General features: G+C 39.9%; 1 protein-coding gene across 2 annotated transcripts in view; it reads right to left on the reverse strand.

Annotated features, from left to right (window-relative positions):
• STAM2 (signal transducing adaptor molecule 2) overlaps positions 1-24,969 on the reverse strand; it is a 49,108-nt gene extending 24,139 nt beyond the window's left edge. For both annotated transcript variants that reach the window (XM_055397519.2, XM_055397518.2), the window contains exons 1-5: positions 24,197-24,969; positions 3,837-3,921; positions 2,585-2,660; positions 2,375-2,473; positions 1,357-1,503 (exon numbers count right to left, since the gene is read on the reverse strand). In XM_055397519.2, the coding sequence (XP_055253494.1) occupies positions 1,357-1,503; positions 2,375-2,473; positions 2,585-2,660; positions 3,837-3,921; positions 24,197-24,236 (447 nt within the window). In that variant the 5' untranslated portion in view covers positions 24,237-24,969. The remainder of the gene's footprint in view (positions 1-1,356; positions 1,504-2,374; positions 2,474-2,584; positions 2,661-3,836; positions 3,922-24,196) is intronic.
• Between the last annotated feature and the right edge of the window lie 1,560 nt (positions 24,970-26,529).

Raw genomic sequence — 26,529 nt, forward strand, 5'->3', positions numbered from 1 at the left:
TTTTGAGAATGACTTGCAGAAAGGACAGAGCAAGGAAATGCTGGCTTTTTATTACTTATAAGACTTTTATTTTTTTAATTCATTTTTAACAGGAGAATAAATGCTTTACAGTGTTGTGTTGGCTTCTGCTGTTTATGACAATGTGAATCAGCTATAAGTATACATATATCCCCTCCCTCTTGAGCCTCCCTCCTACCCATCCCCCATCCCACCCATCTACGTCATCACAGAGCACTGAAGCGGAGCTCCCTGTGCTATACAGCTGCTTCCTGCTATTTGTTTGACACATAACAGTACATGTATGTTAATGCTACTCTCTCAATTTGTACCACCCTGTTTCCCCACTGTGTCCACAAGTCCATTCTCCATGTCTGCAACTCTATTCCTGCCCTTCACATACGTTCATCAGTACCATTTTTCTCGATTCCACTTATATGTGATAACATATGATACTTGTTTTTCTCTGATTTATTTCACTCTCTATAACAGGCTCTAGTTCATCCACCTCACTACATTCTACTTTGAACCCATAGATCTGATCAACTAAACAGGTTCTTTTTGCGTCTTCAGTCTACGGTCTAAAGTTGAAAAAACACACAGTTCTCTTAGTTTCTTTCCCTAGCCCATATCCTGAAAAATCAAGAGACACTGAGAGCAGAAACCAAGATACAGTGTTTTTTCCCCACAGACCAAAATAAACCCCTGACTCTGGGAATCATTTTCCCTGCCTCCACCCCGGTCCTGCAAAAGCTGTCCCTTTGTCCTCAAATAAACCAGCCTTACAGGTCAACCCATTTTATACGTAAACTAAAGCATACTCCAGGCATGTTCCCTCTTCAACGGACAGGCCTCGAGCTTTCTCAAGTACGTGAAGTGATTCATGTCATTTCTCCTATGACAACCTCTTTACTCCTCTTACATACTGAATTATATTCCAGCCCAAAAATTCTACTCTTCATCTTCTTCACCATCCCTCTTCAGCTACCTCTTCCTGGCATCTAACTTTTGCACCCCTCATCCATCTTTGTCACTTATAATCAGCTATTTTTCACATATATAAAGCTACCCTTTCAACTGACTATAAATACCTTGAACATAAGGGCTCTCTCACACATCTATGCCTTCTGCATGACTCTAGATTCAGAGTCGCATTAAACAGATTATTTGTGGATGACTCAATTCTCAAAGTTCTCATGTGTAGAATTCACTTGACAATTACAGGCAATACACTAGACAAACTCACGTAGAGTGGAGGTGAGTAATGCCTAAGATAGACCTTGCCAGCTTTGAAATAAGGTATATACCTTCAAAATACTATAGTATAGGGTCATCCATGCGTCTGAATGAATCTCTTACCTGAGAACCTGATGGAGGAAAAGTAACTCCTTCTTCTTTCATAGACTTAATAGTTGCAGATATTAGACTAAACTGAGGGTCCTTCTGAAATTCTTCTGACCATTCTACCATTAAAGATTTCAGTTTTTCACATACTTTAGGATGAGCCTTTTAAAGAAAAGGCAAAGAAAAATAATGGTTAAAATAAGCACTTGAATTATTTAACAAAGAGAATTACCACCAAAATTCTCTAGTTTTATGAATATCCACAAAAATCCAGCAATCCTTAGTTTAGATGAGCACTTGATAAATACCTATTTTAATATATACTTGTCTTTTGGAAAATTACCCTTTTTGAACATTAATGTTTGTCTTATACAATGACAATGAATCTGTCATATTCAGAGATTATTTCATGTTTTCCTAACACTCTCAATATTAAACTTTTTATATCAACTAAAGAAAAATTCTGAGATTTTTGTCATTAATAGCATGAACATAGTGTTTCAGAGTTTCTATTACAAATAAATCAATAACAACCCCACACAAAGACCCTCTCCACTGTGTTCTAAAATAAAGGCCTCCTTTGCTCACCATCTCTAATGGGAATCAGGACAGAATGATGGTTAGTTTGGATGTTGGTGTCAGACATTTACATCTGAACTTCAGCTATGGCACTTATTAGCTGTATAATCGACAAGTTACTCTTAAGTCTCAGTTTCTCCATGTATAAAATAGGAATGACTTGGGAATCTAACTTCTAAGAGTTGTTAAGAACATTAAACAAGACAGCATACATAAAATGCTTAAAGCAGTGGTTGCTAACCCTCAATAAAGATCAGCTTTATCACTAATATATATGCTTTACGAAGGAAAACAGTTTTTGGTGCTACAAATACAAACAACAAATTTTAGAACAGAAAGTTTGTTTAGATTCATATTTATCTAAAATGATTTCACTTACAACTCTACTAATGCTAAAATAACACAGCATATGTATTTTTTAATAACTCAGATTTCTTTTCTTTTTAAAATTTACCTTATTTTTTATCACAGCACGTACTTCTGTTGCAAAATCACGGGAACACACTTCTAAATGAAATATCTTTCCACAGTTTGCCACACAAGCCCCAAGAAGCTATTAATTAAAATAAAAATCAATATCAAATGTTGAGATGTAATCTTACTTAACTTACTGAAACAAACACATTTAAAATTTGGGCCAAATAATAACATGACTTTCACTTACAGTTAATGCCTGCAGAGCAACATGAGGAACTTTATGATTTACCCTTTTCATTATGGCTTTTAGGCAATCTTTTGCTCTAAAAAAATGAAGAAAGTTAAGTATTCAGAATTTCAATTCAAGCATTAAATACATAAGGTAGTCTATGACCAAGTAACTTTTAAAGCTATTTGGTCATATAATATCTTATATTTACACCTGCAAACTTTGCTTCATTAAGGAATAAATCTATAAAATGATCTTACACCTTTTGCTCAAAGACTTGTAGAGGGAAAAAAATGCTTGTTGCAAAGGTTGTGTATCCCAAAATCAAAAATCAAATCATTTCAAAAAGGTCAGTCAACACAAGAGAACAATATCATAAAATTATCTTTTCATTTAAGACTGACTTAGCTTTTAGACTGCAAATTCTTATCTTGTGGGGAAAAAAACTAGCAAGATACTCAAATGATTTAGAAATGGCAACCCACTCCGGTACTCTTGCCTGGAAAATCCTATGGATGGAGAAGCCTGGTAGGCTATAGTCCATGGGGTCGCAAAGAGTCGGACACGACTGAGCGACCTCACTTTCAAAACTTTATGCATGTATAAATTTCAAAAAGCTGTAACATTAAAACAAACGCTTTCATCAGTCTTCTAAACCTCTAATGTATAATCAGTTTAATGGCCCAATTCTATCCTCAAAGCACTATTATTTATATTCAATTTTTCATCATGATTTATTGCATTTATCTATTCATTACTGAAAGATCTTTTCAATATATTGTATATTGTTATATTTATCTACTTCATTAATAACATGTCTAAGTCTCCCTAAACAATTAAGTCTATTCATTGTTAACATCTGTCCCTATTGAATCAAGGCATTATATATATATATATACATATATACGTATATACATATATATATTTTTTGAGCTGCACCTTGAGGCTTCTGGGATCTTAGTTCCCCGACCAGGGATTGAACCTGGACCCCCAGCAGTGAAAGCACAGTGTCCTAAGCACTGGACCACCAGGGAATTCCCTGTATCAAGGCTTTAATTATACATTTTAATATTTCAAGTTTTCAGTTAATTCTTTCCTGTTTGTCCTTTCAGAATAAGATTAACCACATAAATTCAGCCGGTAGCATGTCTTTACTTTTACTCCCAAAATGAAACACTAAAACTCCCATTTCCTTCCAGAATTATATCAGGAAAAGAGATTCAGATTATTAAGCTCCTAGACATTCACTGGGCACGACTGGCCATCTTACCCATTAGGAGTGCTTCCAACTTTGTCACATATGTCCATAATAAGACTCCAATCTTCTGTAGTGTTGTACTCATTTGTAGCCTTTTCTATAAGAGATAAACGTACAAAAAAATTAGGATGTCTTACATAATAATAAATACCAGGAAAGACATAAAAGTATCAAGAGAAAAGAAACCAGTTATACACAAGGGAACTCCTATAAGATCATTAGCTGATATTTTGGCAGAAACACTGCAGACCATAAGAATATGGCATAATATTTTCAAAGTGATGAAAGGAGAAAAACCTACAAACAAGAATACTCCACCCACCTAAAAAAAACAAAAACAAACACTCTACCCAGCAAAGATATCACTCAAATTTGAAGGAGACAGAGTTTCATAAACAAGCAAAAGCTAAAAGAGTTTAGCATCATTAATACGTGAACCTTCAACTTCCAAATGTTCAAGCTGGTTTTAGAAAAGGCAGAGGAACCAGAGATCAAATTGCCAACATCTGCTGGATTGTTGAAAAAGCAGGAGAGTACCAGAAAAACATCTATTTCTGCTTTACTGACTATGCCAAAACCTTTTACTGTGTGGATCATAAGAAACTGTGGAAAATTCTGAAAGAGATGGGAAAACCAGACCACCTGACTTGCCTCTTGAGAAACCTGTATGCAGGTTAGGAAGCAACAGTTAGAATTGAACATGGAACAACAGACTGGTTCCAAATAGGAAAAGGAGTCCGTCAAGGCTGTATACTGTCACCCTGCTTATTTAACTTTTATGCAGAGTACATTATGAGAAATGCTGGGCTGGAAGAAGCACAAGCTGGAATCAACATTGCCAGGAGAAATATCAATAACTTCATATATGCAGATGACACCACCATCATGGCAGAAAGCAAAGAACTAAAGAGCCTCTTGATGAAAGTGAAAGGAGAGAGTGAAAAAGTTGGCTTAAAGCTCAACATTCAGAAAACTAAGATCATGGCATTCGATCCCATCACTTCATGGCAAACAGATGGGGAAACAGTGTCAGACTTTATTTTTTTGGGCTCCAAAATCACTGCAGATGGTGACTGCAGTCATGAAATTAAAAGATGCTTGCTCCTTGGAAGGAAAGTTATGACCAACCTAGACAGCATATTAAAAAGCAGAGACATTACTTTGTCAACAAAGGTCCATCTAGTCAAGGCTATGGTTTTTCCAGTAGCCATATATGGATGTGAGAATTGGACTGTAAAGAAAGCTGAGCGCCAAAGAATTGATGGTTTTGAACTGTGGTGTTGGAAAAGACTCTTGAGAGTCCCTTGGACTGCAAGAAGATTCAACCAGTCCATCCTAAAGGATATCAGTCCTGGGTGTTCATTGGAAGGACTGATGTTGAAGCTGATACTCCAATACTTTGGCCACCTGATGCGAAGAGCTGACTCATTTAAAAAGACCCTGATGGTGGGAAAGATTGAGGGCAGGCGGAGAAGGGGACGACAAAGGATGAGATGGTTGGATGGCATCACCAACTCGATGGACATGAGTTTGGGTAGACTCCGGGAGTTGGTGATGGATAGGGAGGCCTGGCATGCTGCAGTCCATGGGGTCGCAAAGAGTCGGACACGACTGAGTAACTGAACCGAACTGAACTGAAACTGTCTTTACGAGAAATGTTAAAGAGATGTCTCTAAGCAGCAAACATCAAAACTAGAAATACAAACATTTTGAAACGAAAAATCTCACTGGCAGAGCCAAATATACAGTGAAGATAGTAGATTAACTACTTACAAAGGTAGTAGGAAGGTTAAAAGACAAAAGAAGTAAATTCATCTATATCCACAAGAGTAGTTAAGGGATACAAAAACTGAGAACTTGCAAATTTAAGGATAAAAGGCAATTATTCTGACATATGTGATGAAATGTTAAATCAGAGATTTTAGTAATATATTTTTGCCTATCATAAGTTCTAGACTCAAGCACCAAGCTCTGCAGGTAGAAACTTATCTCTCAAGTCTAGCTTCTTCCCTAGTAGAAAGATGACGAGTTCTTTTACCGGGTAAGTCAGACCAGGCTATATTTTTCAGAGGTTGAAAATGTTTACCTATTTCTCAAACATATCTAATAATCCCAGTGAATTCAAAAGTACAGACAGAAAAAAAAAGAAGGGAAAAATCTCCTAGTTCTACGAACCTCTTGAAAAACTATGATGCATATTTACCCAGACCCTTTTCTAGCATGTATATGGGGAAAAAATATGTATAAAACTAAATAAAAGAGAGCACCCAAAAACTGATAACCACTTCCCTGCCGAAGTTATGAACAAGAAACAAAACAAAAAATATCACTGTCATTCCTAATAGAAGCTTTAGGTGTGCTGGACAAATGGGCTTGCTAGCAGTGAGCCCCACAGATGGACGTGTTAGCACAAGACAGAGCAGACCTCTCCTTGCAGGGTTGAGCCCCTGCACAATTATTCCAAGAAGAAATCAATTCATGGCTGTAGAAAAACCAGATAGCTCTTACGCTGACAACGGGCACCAGGAGGGTCAGTTACTCTCAAATCTACAATCAGATAAGTCATTATACCGGAGACATAAGAGATGTGAGTTTGATCCCTAGGTCGGGAAGATCAGAGGAGGGTATGGCAACCCACTCCAGTATTCTTGCCTGGAGAATCCCATGGACACAGGAGTCTGGTAAGCTATAATCTATAGGGTCGCATGACTGAAGTGACTCAGTGTGCACGTGCACTCAAGTTATTATACCAGGGATGGAGAAAATAACGAAGTACGGGCAGACTTGGGTGACACTCACAGAACTTCCTGCTCAGGAAGGAGACCCGAGGAGTAGAGGAAAAGTACTTTTCTAAAATGTGATCATCTTAAATATATTACTTCCTAAGGTGCCTTTCCACTTAACATAATCATCTCTTCATGTTCATAAATACATGTCTATACCGTATAGTAAAGGCTATGGTCTTCCCAGTAGTCATGTATGGATGTGAGAGTTGGACCATAAAGAAAGTTGAGCACTGAAGAAATGATGCTTTCAAACTGCAGTGCTGGAAAAGACTCTTGAGAGTCCCTTGGACAGCAAGGAGATCAAACCAGTCATCCTAAAGGAAATCAACCCTGAATATTCATTGGAAGGACTGATGCTGAAACTCCAACACTCTGGCCACCAGATGCGAAGAGCCAACTCATCTGAAAAGACCCCGATGCTGGGAAAGATTGGAGGCAGAAGGAGAAAAGGGCGACAGAGGATGAGATGGTTGGATGGCATCACCGATTCCAAGGACATGAATTTGGGCAAACTCCAGGAGATGGTGAGGGACAAAGAAGTTCAATGTGCTGCAGTCCAGGGGGTTGCAAAGAGTCAGATGCAACTGGGCAACTGAACAACTACCACCAACGTTTTTAATAGCTGCATGATGCACCACTATATACAATGTGGCCACAAAGGGCCTATATAAGCTAGGGAGAAGCCATCAGTGAACTGTAATTGTAAATCCGTCAAGTACTCAGCCTCTCTTCCTTATTACACTTACTGGAATCACTCATATTGATGTCCCGCATAGAATAAATAAAATAATTAAAAGAGATGAGAACTGCATGCACAGAACTTTCTGGAGATGTGTCACAGCATTAACACTTAACCCTATCGTCTCTCTCTGCCACCACTATTCTCCCTCCCCCCAATCCTCGGAATGTAGACTCCAATATGGCAGGAAGTTTTTGCTTTGTTTTGTTCACCATTATTACTTAAAATAAAACAGTATCCAGTGCACACAGCCGGTGCTAAGTAATTATTTGTCAAATGAATCAATGAATGGTGCTGGTTGCTCCTTCATACCCTATAACCCTGGTACAGTGACTCTAAAGGGGGATACAATAGCAGAGCTTCTGAGTAAAGGAAATTTAATAGCCTTTAAGAAGCCCCAAGCAGCCCCAGTGAAGTCTGTGCAAGCTTCTGGACCATTAATTAAGGGCCTCACAGCTAAGCAATGCAAGGGTCTCCACAGAATCAAGCTTCAATAGCAACACCAAGTGGCAACAAAAAGCAACAGCACCAGGGCGCTTAAAAGGGAGGTTCCGGTTCTCCGCTAGTTTACTACAGAGGAATGACAATACCAGTACCTCTGGGAGTCCATCTAAAAAGACGGCCAGGGTGAATGGGGAAAGGAATGACGCCAGGAGGCAAAGGACTTCTAGTAGAGTGATATATATTTATCTTGAGTCTGAAGAGCAAATCACATATATTACAACTTGCCAGCTTCATGCTCAAATTTTCTCTCTGCCTATAATGGATGGGGTTTTATTTTTGCTGTACAGATAGATCATTCTTTTTTTTTTTTTAATGTCATTTGGCAGTGTTACAACTACCTGAGATTAAATATTCCCCCAATATATTTTTCTTTATATATACATATATATATATATTATTTATCTTTTACAGGTAAATCCTTAGTCTTCCTGGAATTTCATCTGGCACATGGGGTGAGGTGGGGATCTAAGAATCTATCCTTTCCTCTTTGATCTGAGAAGCCAGCATAACCAATTACCAAATTTTGTCAGTATACATGCGTATCAGTACAAATACACTCACACCCACTCACGCCCCCCCCCACAACTGATTTTTAGATCATCCAATAACCTACCTATTCCTGCTAGAATTCAATTTTTAATGACTGTTTTTTCACTTCTGGCTATGTGATACATAATTAAATGTGAAGCCTCTTCGATAACCCCTCAAAACCCTTCCAACAACTTCAAAAATATCTCAGCAGAATTTTTTTTACTTGATCTTTTATAGAAAATGGAAAAATCCTAATTTAAATACTTTATCCAGCATAGTTTACTTTCTACAAATGTAGGACTCACAATTACCCTTTTTAAAAAGTATAAAATCTAAAGACTTTATAATGGGCTGCCAAAAAGGATTTCATTTTTCAAGTGAAGGAAATAACAGTTAAATTATGTGCTTAAAAGTATTTTAAACTCCTGGAAAATCTTAAATATTATAATTAAGGAACCATTCTTTTATAGCATGTCACCATGCCCAGTGTTGGGGCCCTATCTCACATTATCCTATGTCAAATACATAGAGCGGGGGAGAGTTAAAAGAGCCCTCCTGGGGCCTAAATGCTAAATTTCCAGGGTTTGGTGGGTGTAAGTCATAACATTTCATCACCAGGTTATGATTGTATATAGAGAGCTTCAAATACACAGTGAAATACTTCACAAAGATTCTAAGAATATCACAAAGAATCAGTCCATCAATACCTATAAGGAACCAAAGACTTAGCCTCTACACAGTCCATTATGTTCAGCACACAGCATTAAAAAGGATTCAAGTCTACCCATAAAACTTTTAAGAAAACAGGTTCTATCAGTAATAAAAAAATTATATAAAACAAGAATGTCTCAAAGAGATCTTTAGTTTTTCCTACTATGTTTGAAAATAAAAACTCACAACTGGTCTGCTTTCAACCATGGCAGAGTATCTGGTACCAGACTTGCTGCTCTATTGAAAACAAGTATGTTATTAGTCACTCTGTGTCCGACTCTTTGCAACCCGGTAGATGGTAGCCCACTAGGTTCCTGTCCATGGGATTCTCCAGACAAGAATACTGGAGTGGGTTGCCATTCCCTTCTCCAAGGGATCTTCCCAACCCAGGGATGAAACCTGGTCTCTTGCATTGCAGGTAGATTTTTTACCATCTGAGCCACCATGGAGTTGAAAACACGAATAAAACAGGCCAAAATATATGAGGCAATTGTGGTCAGGAAGTGAACAACAAGCAGTGAACATCTGAGGTTTCTGAGAGAAGGGAAATATGAAGTAAGCCTCACCAAGGCCCTAGTGTTCTACCTGGGCATACTTTCTTGTCCCAACACAAGTAGTGAAAGTCACTCAGTTGCGTCCAACTCTTTTTGACCCCATGGACTATACACGGAATTCTCTAGGCCAGAATACTGGAGTGGGTAGCCTTTCCCTTCTCCAGGGGATCTTCCCAACCCAGGGATTAAACCCAGGTCTCCCGCACTGCATGCAGCTTCTTTACCAGCTGAGCCACAAGGAAAGCCCAAGAGTACTGGAGTGGGTAGCCTATCCCTTCTCCAGCGGATCTTCCTGACCCAGTAATCGAACCGGGGTTTCCTGCATTGCAAGTGGATTCTTTACCAACTGAGCTATCAGGGAAGCCCAAAACACAAGTAGAACCAGCCCAACTAAGGCACCTAGGAGACACAGGCCAGATTTCTAAGCATAGGGATTTAATTGTGGGTTCTTGTTGGTCAAGGGCTATGCTGTACACACCCACACACTCTGGGTGAGGTTCTGTGAGGTCTAGCACAGATCACCTGCTATGAGGCTGGAAGGCTGTGCAATGCAAGGAGTCTTTACAAGTTCCTAACTGTTATGGACTGAGTATCTGTGTACCCACAAAATTCACACCTTGAAGCCCTACTCCCTAGCACTGCTAGAGCTAGAGACCAGACTCTAAAGAAGTAATTAAGGTGAAGTAAGGCCATAAGGTTAAAGCCCTGACCCAAGAAGATTAGTGTCCTCAAAAGAAGAGACACCAGAGAGCTCCCTGTCTTTTCTCACATGCACAAAAATGAGGTCAGGTGAGGACACAGAAGACAGCCATCTGCAACCCCAGGGGCGAGCCCTCATTAGACACCAACGCTGCTGGGACCTTGATTTTGGACTTCCAGTCACCAGAAATGTGAGAAGACAGATTTCTGTTGCTTAGCTACGTGGTCTACATTATTTGGCTATGGCAGCCCAAGCAGACTAGTACTCCACCCAACTAGAGTAGAGAGGACCACATTTTAGGCTATCAGTTGAAACCCCCAAAAGGCTATCACACCTTAGGAGTAAACGCATCCTAGAATTCAGTAATATCAAAACAGACCTACCTCACAAAGAAAAGTAGTTAACCAGCACATGGTAACTAAATTCATGCATACTGGAATCATGTCAAATGAAGACTACTTGTACATTAAATCAGAGTTTCAATATTCCTTCAAATGTGTACAAAACTGCCAACACCTAGCATAATCTAGGACAATATACTCAGTGAGCTCTCTGAAGGCAATATATTTGTATTAGACCAACATTACACCCAATCACATAGACATTAACAATCACAATATACAGGGAATTAAGACTATAATGAAGGCAATATAAAACATTATTATAATTAGGGTACTGCATGTATTTCAGGACATGACTAAAGCAACGCTTAGGCCTTAATGGAAAAATTGCTTTTTATGTACTGATTTTAAAAAACAATTATTTTTATACCTTAAAATTATAGCAGAACAACTGTGGAAAACTGAAAAAAAATTGTTTTCCAAAAGCACAAATAACTAGAAAATGGAAAGCAAATGAATAAGAAGAATTCATTTTGGTATCTAACAGGAAACCATAGCTGAGGCTTTTACTAAAGACATAAAAATGTTCTTTCTTTACACCAATTCATTACACACTAAGTAACTATTTGAAAATACAGGACAGCCAATTCTTTCTAGCTTGCAAATCCTACATATTTACACTATTAAAATAAAATACACTTGCTATTAAATCAGTATACCACACAATTCAAGTTTAGTTAAATTTAGATTAAAATATTTAAATGCCAAATACTTCACACTGATAAGAGGATAACTATTTCACCTGTTTCTCTGACTCCAATGAGAACCACCATAAACTTAGCATTTTGGAGTGCTTGGGTTTAACATATATTTTCTCTTTTAATTCTCCTCATTTAATGTTTTGATTTGTTTGGGAAAAATTTTTGTTGATACAGTTAACTATGGGGAAAGCTGTAATATAAATTCTACTTTAATATACTACTGATCTCCTAAAATAAAAACCGACTTACAGTTCTGAGTTATGAATGAAAGGTAAGAATTTAATTAAAAAACAACCACAAGTGATAGTTTCAAAGTAGTTTACATATGCTCAACTATTTACATTGAACACAAAGATTTCCCATTTAATACATAAGGAAACTGAGATACAGAAAAGTAACTAGCAAAGATTATACAGTTATTAAACAGTAAAAGATTCCAATCGAGGCGATGTGGCTCAGGGTATATTTTCTATTAAGCTAACTCTTGGGAGCAATTTTTGTTCAAAATTGCTAAATTAACTCTTTTAACAAGTCAGTTGTCAGTTTCTCTATGTAGGAACATTTTAAACATACTGAATAAGAAAAATGCTAGATCAACTCTCCTTTATAAGCAAAGGATCAGATAGAGTGTCATGCTTAACTCCATTTACTACATCAACTAGTAAAATAATATACACATTTGAAATTCTTGCTCTGGTGGAATACCAAAGAGTAACTGATACTCTTTTCTCATTTCATGTGTCAATGCCAACATTTTTGGGGAGACTAGGAAAAGTTTAGAGAGTTGGGCAGACAGGAAGAAAGAAGAAAAAGAAAATAAAAAATATCATTTACTGCCTTCTAATACTGTAATTTATTAAAAAGCTAAAAGGTTTGGGACAACTTACCTCCCTACAAGTTCACTTTCTTCTTGGGTGACACTCCCAAGATACCCTCTGTTATCCGGTGTGCTGAGAACCATCAGTTCAGTTCAGTTCGGCCGCTAAGTCATGTCCAACTCTCTGCAACCCCATAGACCAAGCACGCCAGGCATCCCGGTCCATCCAACACTCAGAGTCTACCCAAACTCATGTTCATCAAATCGGTGATGCCATCCAATCATCTCATTCTCTGTCATCCCCTTCTCCGCCTGCCCTCAATATTTCCCACAATCAGGGTCTTTTCAAATGAGTCAGCTCTTTGCATCAGGTGGCCAAAATATTGGAGTTTCAGCTTTACCATCAGTCCTTCCCATGAACACTCAGGACTGATCTCCTTTAGGATGGACTGGTTGGATCTCCTTGCAATCCAAGGGATTCTCAGAGTCTTCTCCAACACCACATTTCAAAAGCATCAATTCTTCGGTGCTCAGCTTTCTTTACAGTCCAACTCTCACATCTATATATGACAACTGGAAAAACCATAGCCTTAACTAGACGGACCTTTGTTGGCACAGTAATATCTCTGCTTTTTAATATGTTGTCTAGGTTGGCCATAACTTTCCTTTCAAGGAACAAGCGTCTTTTCATTTCATGGCTGCAGTCACCATCTGTAGTGATTTTGGAGCCCCCAAAAATAAAGTCTGCCACTGTTTCCCCATCTATTTGCCATGAAGTGATGGGACCTAACACCATGATCTTAGTTTTCTGAATCCTGAGCTTTAAGTCAACTTTTTCGCTCTCCTCTTTCACTATCATCAAGAGGCTCTTTAGTTCTTCTTTGCTTTCTGCCATGACGGTGCTGTCTGTTATCTGCATATCTGAGGTTATTGATATTTCTCCTGGCAATCTTGATTCCAGTTTGTGCTTCTTCCAGCCCAGAGTTTCCCATGATGTACTCTGCATATAAATTAAATAAGCAGGGTGACAATACACAGCCTTGACGTACTCCTTTCTCAATTTGGAACCAGTCTCGTGTTCCATGTCCAGTTCTAACTGTTGCTTCCTGACCTGCATACAGGTTTGCCTCTCAAGAGGCAGATCAGGTGGTCTGGTATTCCCATCTCTTTCAGAATTTACCACAGTTTCTTGTGATCCATACTGTCAAAGTCTTTGGCATAGTCAATGAAGCAGAAATAGATGTTTTTCTGGAACTCTCTTGTTTTGCGATGATCCAGTAGATGTTGGCAATTTGATCTCTGGTTCCTCTGCCTTTTCTAAAACTAGCTTGAACATCTGGAAGTTCACGGTTCACGTATTGCTGAAGCCTGGCTTGGAGAATTTTGAGCATTACCTTACTAGCGTGTGAGTGCAACTGTGCGGTAGTCTGAGCATTCTTTGGCGTTGCCTTTCTTTGGGATTGGAATGAAAACTGACCTTTTCCAGTCTTGTGGCCACTGCTGAGTTTTCCAAATTTGCTGGCATATTGAGTGCAGCACTTTCATAGCATCATCTTTCAGGATTTGAAATAGCTCAATTGGAATTCCATCACCTCCACTAGCTTTGTTCATAGTGATGCTTTCTAAGGCCCACCTGACTTCACATTCCAAGATGTCTGGCTCTAGGTCAGTGATCACACCATAGTGATTATCTTGGTCATGAAGATCTTTTTTGTACAGTTCTTCTGTGTATTCTTGCCACCTCTTCTTAATATCTTCTGCTTCTGTTAGGTCCACACCATTTCTGTCCTTTATCAAGCCCATCTTTGCATGAAATGTTCCCTTGGAATCTCTAATTATCTTGAAGAGATCTCGAGTCTTTCCCATTCTATTGTTTTCCTCTATTTCTTTGCACTGATCACTGAAAAGGGCTTTCTTATCTCTCCTTGCTAGTTTTTGAACTCTGTATTCAAATGGGTGTATCTTTCCTTTTCTCCTTCGCTTTTCGCTTCTCTTCTTTTCACAGCTATTTGTAAGGCCTCCTCAGACAACCATTTTGCTTTTTTGCATTTCTTTTTTCTGCGGATGGTCTTGATCACTGTCTCCTGTACAATGTCACGAACCTCCGTCCAGAGTTCATCAGGCACTCTATCTATCAGATCTAGACCCTTAAATCTATTTCTTACTTCCACTGTATAATCATAAGGGATTTGATTTAGGTCACACCTGAATGGTCTAGTGGTTTCCCCCACTTTGTTTGGCAATAAGGAGTTCATGATCTGAGCCACAGTCCACTCTGGTCTTGTTTTTGCTGACCGTATAGAGCCTCTCCATCTTTGGCTGCAAAGAATATAATCAATCTGATTTCAGTGTTGGCCATCTGGTGACGTCAATGTGTAGAATCTTCTCTTGTGTTGTTGGAAGAGGGTGTTTGCTATGACCAGTGCATTCTCTTGTTCTATTAGCCTTTGCCCTGCTTCATTCTATACCCCAAGGCCAAATTTGCCTGTTACTCCAGGTGTTTCTTGACTTCCTATTTTTGCATTCCAGTCTCCTATAATGAAAAGGACATCTCTTTTGGGTGTTAGTTCTAAAAGGTCTTGTAGGTCTTCTCAGAACTGTTCAACTTCAGCTTCTTCAGCATTACGGGTCAGGGCATAGACTTGGATTACCGTGATATTGAAAGGTTTCCCTTGGAAAACAAACAGAGATCATTCTGTCATTTTTGAGATTGCATCCAAGTATTGCATTTTGGACTCTTGCTATGATGGCTACTCCATTTCTTCTAAAAGATTCTTACCCACAGTAGTAGATATAATGATCATCTGAGTTAAATTCACCCATTGCAGTCCATTTTAACTCGCTGATTCCTAGAATGTCGACGTTCACTCTTGCCATCTCCTGTTTGACCACTTCCAATTTGCCTTGATTCATGGACCTAACATTCCAGGTTCCTATGCAATATTGTTCTTTACATCACTGGACCTTGCTTCTGTCACCAGTCACATCCACAACTCGGTGCTGTTTTTGCTTTGGCTCTGTCCCTTCATTCTTTCTGGAGTTATTTCTCCACTGATCTCTAGTAGCATACTGGGCACCTACCCACCTGGGGAGTTCATCTACACTGTCCTATCTTTTTGCCGTTTCATACCATTCATGGGGTTCTCAAGGAAAGTATACTGAAGTGGTTTGCCATTCCCTTCTCCAGTGAACCACATTTTGTCATACCCCCATCCCAACCCCACAGAACAGTTATGCTCATTTCTACAAACACTCTGATATTAGGAAACAGGGCAGAAGTGTAAGTGTAGTAAGTATAATTTCCATTTCAACAGACTTACCTGAAAGCTTCATGTGGAAGACACTAATAGATGGGGAAAAGGAAAAATGAGTCTCCAAAAGTAGCCACTAACTTTCCAAAACACCACGGATGGAGAATCAAAAGCAGTTAGGTTGGGCTGATGATTACTTGTCCTCTGCAGACTGAGGAAAGCACTGGGCACATGTGGACCACACACATCACCCATTAAACACTGAAGACTCACCTTCTCTATTCCCAGCTCTGAAACTTACACACTAGCTTAAGGCTGCTAGGTAGTTCCCCTCAGCTCTGACTGAAATCTGAAACCATGGTAATTAAAATGGCTGCCATGTTTAAAAGAGGAGTTGTGAAAATTAAGTGAAAAGAAAAATGGATGAAAAACTTATATAGGTATTTCAAAAAGAGAATATTAATTTAGTGACTATATTAAAGATCAAGCACATAAATACATATTAAAGCCACACAATGAGATGCCATTAGAATGGCTAAAATTCTCAAAACTACACCACTATGTACCAGCAAAATTTTGACATGAAAATGAAGTAATATGAGCTAAAACTAAGTAGGTGGCAGCTTCAAAATGTCAATAGTTTTCAGGGGGCAAAGTCTTGATATCTGTCACATTGACCTTCTTAGGTTCAATCTCTACACTAAATACAAACAGTCACTAACAAGTAAAGTTACAGACAAATAAGGCAATAATGTTAAAAAAAAAATTCTTTCAACCCTCCATGTTAAGTTGTAGTATGTTGTATATTTACCTGTAGAAAAATCCTCCTCTTGCCCTCTTAACTTTAAAATTGACTCTTGAATAACATGGGTTTGAACTGCACAAATCCATGTAATATGCAAATTTTTTCTAATAACTATAAAAAAATTTTAGAGGTTTATAACAATGTGAAAAAATCTGTAGACAAATCGGACACCTAGAAATATTTTAAAGATTAAGAAAAAGGTCCCTCATGAATGTGTAAGATATATGTAGATATACGTATAACATCCAAAACATATTAATAGACTCTGTTATCGGTAAGGCTTCCTGTCAACAGTAGGTTATTAGTAGTTAAGTTTTGGGGGGAGTCAAAAGTTAATACACGGAGTTTTAACTGTGCAGGGGGGTTGACAACCCTAACCCCCTGAGTCGTTCCAGGGTCAACTATAAATATAAGTAAGCTTAGCACTAGATATTAGTATTAGGAAACAAAAAAGTATACTATTAGCTATCAATAGCATCAGTTCATATAAATCAAGAATAAACTACAGTTCAGTTCAGTTGCTCAGTCGTGTCCGACTCTTTGCGACCCCATGAACCGCAGCATGCCAGGCCTCCCTGTCCATCACCAACTCCTGGAGATCACCCAAACTCATGTCCATTGAGTCGATGATGCCATCCAACCATTACATCCTCTGTCGTCCCCTTCTCTGCCTGCCCTCAATCTTTCCCAGCGTCAGGGTCTTTTCAAATGAGTCAGCTCTCTGCAACAGGTGGCCAAAGTATTGGAGTTTCAGCTTCAACATCAGTCCTTCCAATAAACACCCAAGACTAATCTCCTTTAGGATGGATTGGTTGGATCTCCTTGCAGTCCAAGAGACTCTCAAGAGTCTTCTCCAACACCACAGTTCAAAACCATCAATTCTTCTGCACTCAGCTTTCTTTATAGTTCAACTCTCACATCCATACATGACTACTGGAAAAACCATAGCCTTGACTAGACGGACCTTTGTTGGCAAAGTAATGTCTCTGCTTTTTAATATGCTGTCTAGGTTGGTCATAACTTTCCTTCCAAGGAGCAAGTGTCTTTTAATTTCATGGCTGGAATCACCATCCGCAGTGATTTTGGAGCCCAGAAAAATAAAGTCTGACACTGTTTACACTGTTTCCCCATCTATTTCCCATGAAGTGATGGGGTCGGATGCCATGATCTAAAGTTTTCTGAATGTTGAGCTTTAAGCCAACTTTTTCACTCTCTTCTTTCATTTTCATCAAGAGGCTCTTTAGTTCCTCCTCACTTTCTGCCATAAGGGTGGTGTCATCTGCATATCTGAGGTTATTGATATTTCTCCCAGCAATCTAATTCCAGCTTGTGCTTCCTCCAGCCCAGCGTTTCTCATGATGTACTCTGCATATAAGTTAAATTAGCAGGGTGACAATATACAGCCTTGATGTACTCCTTTCCTATTTGGAACCAGTCTGTTGTTCCATGTTCAGTTCTAACTGTTGCTTCCTGACCTGTATACAGGTTTCTCAAGAGGCAGATCAGGTAGCCTGGTATTTCCATCTCTGTCAAAATTTTCCAGTTTCTTGTGATCCATACCGTCAAAGGCTTTGGCATAGTCAATAAAGCAGAAATAGATGTTTTTCTGGAACTCTCTTGCTTTCTCAATGATCCAGCAGATGTTGGCAATTTGAGCTCTGGTTCCTCTGCCTTTTCTAAAACCAGCTTGAGCATCTGGAAGTTCACGGTCTACATATTGCTGAAGCCTGGCTTGGAGAATTTTAAGCATCACTTCATTAGTGTGTGAGATGAGTGCAACTGTGCAGTAGTTTGAGCATTCTTTGGCATTGCCTTTCTTTGCGATTGGAATGAAAACTGACCTTTTCCAGTCCTGTGGCCACTTAAACTATAAATAAATAAACTATAAAATACATTGTCTTCTCAAATCCTAAAAGAACATAAATTTCCTTTTATGATTTTACTAATGTAATAATAAACCCATATGGAAGAAAAAAAGGCTGAAAACAGATATGACTAGTAAAATGAAGAAAAATAAGACACAGGTCTGACCCTACCACACCTGTAAAAGCCACTGACATAGAAACAGAATGTGTTACTGGTACCGGATAAAGACAACAGTGAACAGAAAGCACAGACACAGGCCTCATACAGCGGAAGGGATTTACTATGTAGGAGAAAGTGCACCAAACTAATAGGGGAAGGAGAGACAGTTCAACAATGGTGGTTAAACAACTGATCACTGTCTATTGTGAATTGACTATCCCAGCAGATCCCTCCTTACAGCTTACATAAAGACCAAGTCCAGATGGATTAAAGACCTAACTACAAAAATCAAAACTCCAATAAAATTTCCAGAAGAAAACATGACAAAATTCTTATAGACTCAGAAGAGAGAAAGCTTTTCTAGAACAAGAAAAATAAAAGCAAGGGAGAAAGACAGTATTACTAAATAAAAACTTCTTTTTTTTTTTAACAGTAAAAGGTATCAGAAACCAAAAGAAGCAACAGACTGGGATATATATTTGCAATTCATGTAAACAATGAAAGATTAGTAGAGGATGCATGTGGAATGCTAAAACTCAGTAAGAAAATAATCCAACAGAATAAGTATATGCAAGTAATGTGCAGATGTGTATGTGAGCTAAGTCACTTCAGTCGTGTCCGATTCTTTGAGACCCTGTGGATGGTAGCCTGCCAGGCTTCTCTGTCCATGGAATTCTCCAGACAAGAATACTGGAGTAGGTTGCCATGCCCTCCTCGAGGGATCTTCCCAACCCAGGGATCGAACCCCTATCTTCTGTGGCTCCTGCATTGCAGGTGGGATTCTTTACAGCTGAGCCCCTGGGGAAACCAAATTTTTACAAACAGAAAACCGACTGACCAAAAAACATGAAAAGATGTTCAACTGCAATGAAACTGAAATGAATTGAAAACAATGCCCTATTTCACACCCATCAAATTGGCATAAATTTTAAAATGTGACAATACCCATTGTTATCGAGACTATGGAACAGGGGCTTGACTTCCACTGCTGGTGGGAGTAAAATGTTCCACAAAACACATGAATGAACAATTCAGTATTATTTAAGATTTTGCAACTTTGCACTATATACATTTTTAATAAAGGATTCCTCTTCAAGATATAATCCCTGTAGAATCTCTCACTCTTATGAACAAGAAAACATGGATAAGAATTCTCACTGCAAAAAAAAAAAAGAATTCTCACTGCTGTGTTGTCTGTAACAGCAAAAAAAAAACTTCAAAAAACTTCATGTTCATTAATAGGACAATGAGTTTAAGAACGTGGAATATCACATAGCTTTTAAAATTAATCAACTAGCACTACAAACATCAATATGAATAAGTCTCCCAAAAAGTGCTAAAAGACAAGTTGCAAATGACAACAAACAGTATTATTTTTATGAAGTTTAAAAACATGTAAAACAATACATATATTTACATGCTTAGTATACATTATAAGATAGTTTTTTAATCTTTTTAGAGAGTGTTTACTGTAAGAAGAGAGGAAAAAGAATAGTGTCAAGTAGTTACTAAATATAGGTAATAATTCCCATTGTATCTTGAATGTTTTCCTAAGAAAACAAGAATAAAGTGTGACAAATGTTAGGATTTGACTGAGGTGATGGATGGGAATAGAAGTTACATTATATTCTGTGCTTTATGCTAGAAATATTTCATTGTTTAAAAAATTACAAAATATATAAATTATAATTTGTAACTATTTTAATTTGGACTAGGTATTAGGATTTTTGGTACCACGTGAGCAAAAGAAAGTATAGGGGGGAAAAAACTGATGGTTAAGGCTACCATTCTCACCTATAATCAAAAATTTTTTTTAATTTTAACTTTTTACAAAGATTATAACCACTCCATGTGTTCAAGAATTGCCTTAACTACATAAATTTAATAAATTTAAACATATAAAGTAAATTTATATTATCAGAGAGCTACCAATATCTATTTTTATATTAGGGTTTTTTGTAAAATTTCACTGGAGAAAAAAATTCCATGCAGAAAATCGTAAGCCACCTCACTGTCAAGTTATTTGAACACAACACAAGCCAAAGACAGCAATACATACATTCAAGTTTTACTATGAAAAATTCTCCTTTTAGATACAGTTCATACTTCAATCCACTGTGTCTGAGGAGTTTTTATAGAGGCAGAGTTTAAGCTCAGTTTTGCAGAACACAATTAAGTATATCGCTTAAGGAAGGAGATACCAAGAGTTGTTCAAAAGAGCAAAAATCTATCAGTGAACAGTAAATGGCACAGAGGCGGAGACTGGCAAGAAAGACTGCCTGACTTGGGTAAGGAGAAAAAATGACATGCAAATAAGAACTGGAGTTAGGAAGCAGAACAGTCATGACTCAGGAACCAATGTCATGAGACTGGAAAAAATTGATACAGAATATAAGGAAATGACATCAGTCCTTTTAACACTATCACTGCTGCTGCTGCTGCTGCTAAGTCGCTTCAGTTATGTCTGACTCTGTGCGACCCCATAGATGGCAGCCCACTAGGCTCACCCATCCATGGGATTCTCCAGGCAAGAACACTGGAGTGGGTTGCCATTTCCTTCTCCAATGTGTGAAAGTGAAAAGTGAAATCACTCAGTCGTGCCTGACTCTTAGTGACCACATGGACTGCAGCCTACCAGGCTCCTCCGTCCATGGGATTTTCTAGGCAAGAGTACTGGAGTGGCTTGCCATTGCCTTCTCCGAACACTATCACTAAATCTTGCTATTGTTGACTGTGTCCCTGTTTTACTTTCTCCTTGGAATCCCCTAAAAAGATTGCCCTAACCAGGCTCCACCTCAGGAAGAAACCTACACTCCCCCTCAAGAGAAGACTCAGGGCTGGGGGTGAGTGAAGGGATACGTGTGGATATTTTCTTTTTCTCAGCACAGTTTCAGAGAAATTTTATTCAACAAAATGAACAATAAATCCAGATTAGAAGAATTCCAATAAATATTTAAAGAGCTCTAATGCTACCATACCTAGCATATCCTTCAGGATTTATAGGTTCTGGTTCAAGATAAAAACGGGAACTTGCCAGAGCTTTTTACCTCCTAGACTTTGACGTGCTTCCACGTGACAAGTCAAATACCATCAACTCATGATTGCCTTCTTGGACATCTTGACTTGCTACAGCCTTTTGCCTCTAGCCAAGGATTTCTTCTCCACATGAATGATATCAGAAAGACTGTGCACCCTCTGATGAGACTGCACCAACCAAAGGAAGGTAGTTTCAACTTTCAGTTAATTATAAAATGATCATATCATACACATGGTAAGAGGTGGTTACGCCCTGCAGGTTTAAGTACTGTCAGGAAAGCAGGGAGAGAGAGAGGCTAGTGTCAACCCCTGTACAGATAAAATGTATGCCTGAAGGTCCTTGTCTTCTTTTCAGGGAAAATGACTTGTAAATAGAGGGAAAATATAAAGCATTGCCTGTATTTCTAGTATTGTATTTTTCACATTACTTTTTAAAAAATTTTTATTTCTTTTTCGCTGCTCTGGGACTCCCGTTGCTGTTTGTGGGCTCTCTCTAGTGGTGGAGAGTGGGGGCGGTGCTTCCTTGTGGTGCATGGGCTTCTCATTTGTGGTGGCTTCTCTTGCTGCGGTAGATGCAGCTCGCAGGCTCTAGAGCACAAGCTCAGTAGCGGTGGCACACAGGATTAGCTTCTCCATCACACGTGGAACCTTCCTGGACCAGAGAGCAAACCTGCGTCTCCTGCATTTGCAGACCGATTCTTATCCACCAGTGAAGTCCCTACAATTATCTTTTTATATGTGTATGAGTCCACTATTAGAGAGTTGCTTGAGGGAATACAATCTGTCTAATAAATTTGTGTCCCCAGAACTTAACACAATTTCTGATGCACAGTAATCACTCTATGCCTGTTTGTTAAATGAAAGGTAAACAAAGCAACGACAAAAAACAAACAATGGTAATAAAAATCTGACTGAATCAAAGACAGCAGGTGAAAAGGACAATGACATTGCAAAGAAACATTCCTGTGGACATTCCAAGTTAAATAATGACTTGCTTGTTGTATCACTTTAATTTCAAATTAAAGAGAGCTTTAAGCTTTCAAAAAGCAATATATAATTTTCCTTCTATGATAGAGATATAAAGTCAATTTGATATCCTAAATCATACCATTTCCTCTATTAATTCCAACCAGTTGCCTAAAAGAAGTTTACAATCAAGTTTTCTATTTTATTTTTAAATTGTCTTTTGGATACTGACTTCCAGTCAGTCATACTTAAGTTAACAAATAAGTACCTGAAGCTTTGGCTGATGGCACTGCCCATTAAATAATCTATACATGGTTTTGTTCTGGTTTTTTTTTTTTGGTCTGAAAAGCAGTGCTTCTTTTACTACAGCAGTACTAAACTGTGATCTACTAAACCATGCTGGAATCTCAGGAGCCACTGAGGGGGAGGTTTAGAAAAGCAACTAGCCTTACTTCTCCTCGACAAGTTTTCAGTCAGAAAACAACAGGCTCCCAGGAAAAATCTCCCTTGAAGAGTTCCACAGTTTTTAAGTTTGAAAATCATTTATCTTTTTCTAGTTTGCTTTTTTCTTTTTTTAAACTGTGACAAAACAAAAGTCTTCACAACAATAATAAAAAGCAGTAGGTCTCACTACAAGGAAGAAGACATCATTAGGTGTTCCAAAGGCAGAGGTTGTGAATCTCAATGTGATGCTTCCGATATTTATACCAGTCACCAATGTTAAACTATCAAGAAAAGCTGAATGAAATTATGGAAATACATATTTGAAAACTAAAAGGGTCAAAATATATAAAATTTTCTAGCTCTCTGGAAATAGAAAATACTTATTAGACTTTTGAGCAAGCACTTTTGGAATCACAAACCAAAATAGGGCACTTTCTAGACTTTTCCTATAAGCAGAAAATTGTAACTATGAAACAGGTGCAATATTCTGTGATGTGCAATATTCAGTATGACTGGCAATTTTCAGCCATGCGTTTCATTACACTAAATCCCAAACTCTACCTACAGTTAACTGCTGCTACAAAAATATCAATATTTGGTTTAGTCAGCTTCAGTTACTACTTTTCTAATGCCACAAGTGAGTTCTCATACCCAGTCCATCTTTTTCTCACTCCATAATCACTGAAAACCCCTCCACAAGCAAAAACATCAAGTGTTCTGGATTGTTCTGAAACGTTGGCGGTGTCTTTTTCATAACCCAATATCTCGCTCCATAATCAGTGAAGACCCCTCAGCAAGTAAAACATCAGGTGCTTTGGACTGTTTTGAAATCTTGGGGTTTTCCTTTCCATAACGTAAGACAAAACACCTTACAGCACTTGCGCCATCCATGGCTAGAGTAACACTTCCAACTACCATAAAGAGTTGCTATCACGGCTCGGACGCATCTGGAAATGAGCGAGGTAATACAGAAACAAGTTTAAGTCTCTAAGTGTTGAGTGCCCTACACAATAGCGTCTGCTACATCATTTCCTAAGCACGGGGAAGGGGACTGGAGGGCCGGGGGCCGCAAGACTCAACCAGCTCTAGTGGGAGCTGAAAGTTTGTGTCATCAACTCCGCAATTGCTCAATTAGTGAAGTCTCCAGAGAGCCCCAGGCTCCTCCCTATTTCTGAGTTTGGCGAGGGGAATGGTCCTTTTTCGAGGTCCCCAACCTCAGCTGGGCTGGAGACATGCCCCAGGCCGCTGGGGACGCGCCGAGGTTGCCCACCGTCTCCAAAAACCCTGGCTGCCTGTGAGCGGCGGCGCCGCCCCCTTTGCTAGGCTTTCCAGTTCCCCGAGTCGCCACCGCCCACTTTCCAGCACAACAAACAGCGGCCCAGGGCCGGGCCCAGCACTAACCCACATCTTGCTCGAAGGGGTTGGCGGAGAACAGAGGCATCTCGCCGGCGCTCGAGCCGTCGTCGCCGCGATCACGCAGAGGCTCGGCAGCTGCTCGGGGCTGGAGGACCCGCGGCTGCGGCTTCCTAGACGTCCGGGTCGGCGCCGACCACGTCCCAGCACTTCCGCCACCGCACCTGCCCGGCTCCCGCCTGATGGGCCCGCTCCCGGTCCGCGCTCCGCCCTCCACTCGCCTCCCGGGGAGCGGTCCCGCCAGCCGCGGGCATCTTCTCAGCGCCCCTGTGTCCGCCGCGCGCAGGGAGGAGGCGGCAGCCCTGGTCCGCAGTTCCGACAGGGGTCAGGCAGCCGCCGCGGCCACCCGGCCGTGGCTAGGACCCGGGCGAGCCACGGAGCAAGGGGCCTTCAGCGCCGGAAGTCGTCGCGCCGGGGACTGGGCGAAGCCAGAGGCCCGGAAGTTGCACTGCCGGCGCAGCTTTGCTGGGGGTTCGGTCGTCCGGGGTTCTCCGCCGAGGGCTGCGGGTTCAGACCACCACGCTCTCTCCAAATTGGTTCCTCTCTAAGCTGTGGTGCCACACGGCCTTGGGGCCGCGGCTGCGTTCGCGTCACAGTCCCGTTGCCTTGGAAACGGGAGGAGCCTGGGTAGCGCAGAGTCGGCGAAGGGTTTGGCTCCGCCCCTGGCGCTTGAAGGGTGGCACTCTCCTCCGGCGCCTAAACTCCGCGGGCATAACCACCCTAGAAATAGCAGCTGCCGAAGTAACAATAGCTCTGTGCCGACTCCTCTTTCTTCGCTTTCCATCGTGGTCTCGCCATGAGAATATTGCTGTACTCAATTTAGTTCAGTCGCTCAGTCGTGTCCGACTCTTTGCGACCCCGTGAACTGCAACACGCCAGGCTTCCCTGTCCGTCACCAGCCAACTCCCGGAGTTTACTCAAACTCATGTCCATGGAGTCGGTGATGCCATCCAATCATCTCTTGCTCTGTCGTCACGTTCTCCTCCTGCCTTCAGTCTTTCCCAACATCAAGGTCCTTTCCAGTGAGTCAGTTCTTCGCATCAGGCGGTCAAAGTATTGGGAGTTTCAGCATCAGTCCTTCCAGTGAATATTCAGGACTGATTTCCTTTAGGATGGACTGGTTGGAACTCCTTGCAATGCAAGGGACTCCCAAGCGTCTTCTCCAACACCACAGTTCAAATATCATAAAATATTAGGGCCAATAAATTCTTAATATATAAAATAATTCCTAGTATTTCTTGGGACTTCCCCGGTGGCTCAGCGGTTAAGAACCCACCTGGAATACGGGAGAAACGTGGGTTCCATCCCTGAGTTGGGAAAATCCTCTGGAGGTTGCTGCTGCTGCTGCTGCTAAGTCACTTCAGTCGTGTCCGACTCTGTGTGACCCCATAGACGGAAGCCCACCAGGCTCCCCCATCCCTGGGATTCTCCAGGCAAGAACACTGGAGTGGGTTGCCATTTCCTTCTCCAATCCTCTGGAGGAGGAAATGGCAATTCACTTCAATATCCTGGAAGATATCATGAACAGAGGAGCCTAACAAGCTATAGTCCATGGTGTCTTTCCCGGCATTTAGAACAGTGTCCAGCACCTAATAAATACCTTTCAAATAAAGTTCAATAAATACCTTTCAAATGCAACTAAACAGAACTTGGCAACTACCAGTAAACTTAAGCCATTAGTTGAAGTGTGGACCCTACTAGAGCTTCCAATTTATCAATGATTATTTTTTTTAATCCTAAAAATGACTTCAACATTTTAACGACAGGCCAAACAAAACCATTTTACAACCTCTGGTATAAAGATTTGAAACAAAGACGGGGGAAACCTTATACATTGAACTGAACTGAACTGGTATAAAGATTTGAAACAAAAGACGGGAGAAACCTTATACCTGGCATAGTTCAGAAAAGTGGTTGCATTTTGTATCATAAAGATGGGCTAACAAATAAGGAGGAAACATTTGCAGGTGAAGAGAAGCTGATTTTCAAAAAACATTGATCCTAGGATGTTCAAAATATATCTGGAGATTTTCTAGGTGGATTTGTCTGGGATTAAGACAGTGTTGGAATGGAAAATGAGGCTAGATAGACATAAGAGGAAACGGGAAAGAGCCTTAAGGAGCATGTTAAGAAGTTTTAATTCTATCAGTGAAGGCACTAGATAATCGATCGTTTAAATTTTTTGAGTAGCAGAGGAGTACACAAAAAGTTTCCAGATACTAATCTGACCACAGTGTGCATGATATACGTTAAGAAGCAGGCCAGCCAGCCAGTTTAGGAGGCTACTGAGGCACTTGAAGAAGAGATGTTGTAGAGGAGAT

This window comes from Moschus berezovskii, chromosome 2, assembly GCF_049115385.1.
Source record: "Moschus berezovskii isolate FMDL1 chromosome 2, NW_MosBer_1.0, whole genome shotgun sequence".
NCBI classification, from domain to species: Eukaryota; Metazoa; Chordata; class Mammalia; order Artiodactyla; family Moschidae; genus Moschus; species Moschus berezovskii.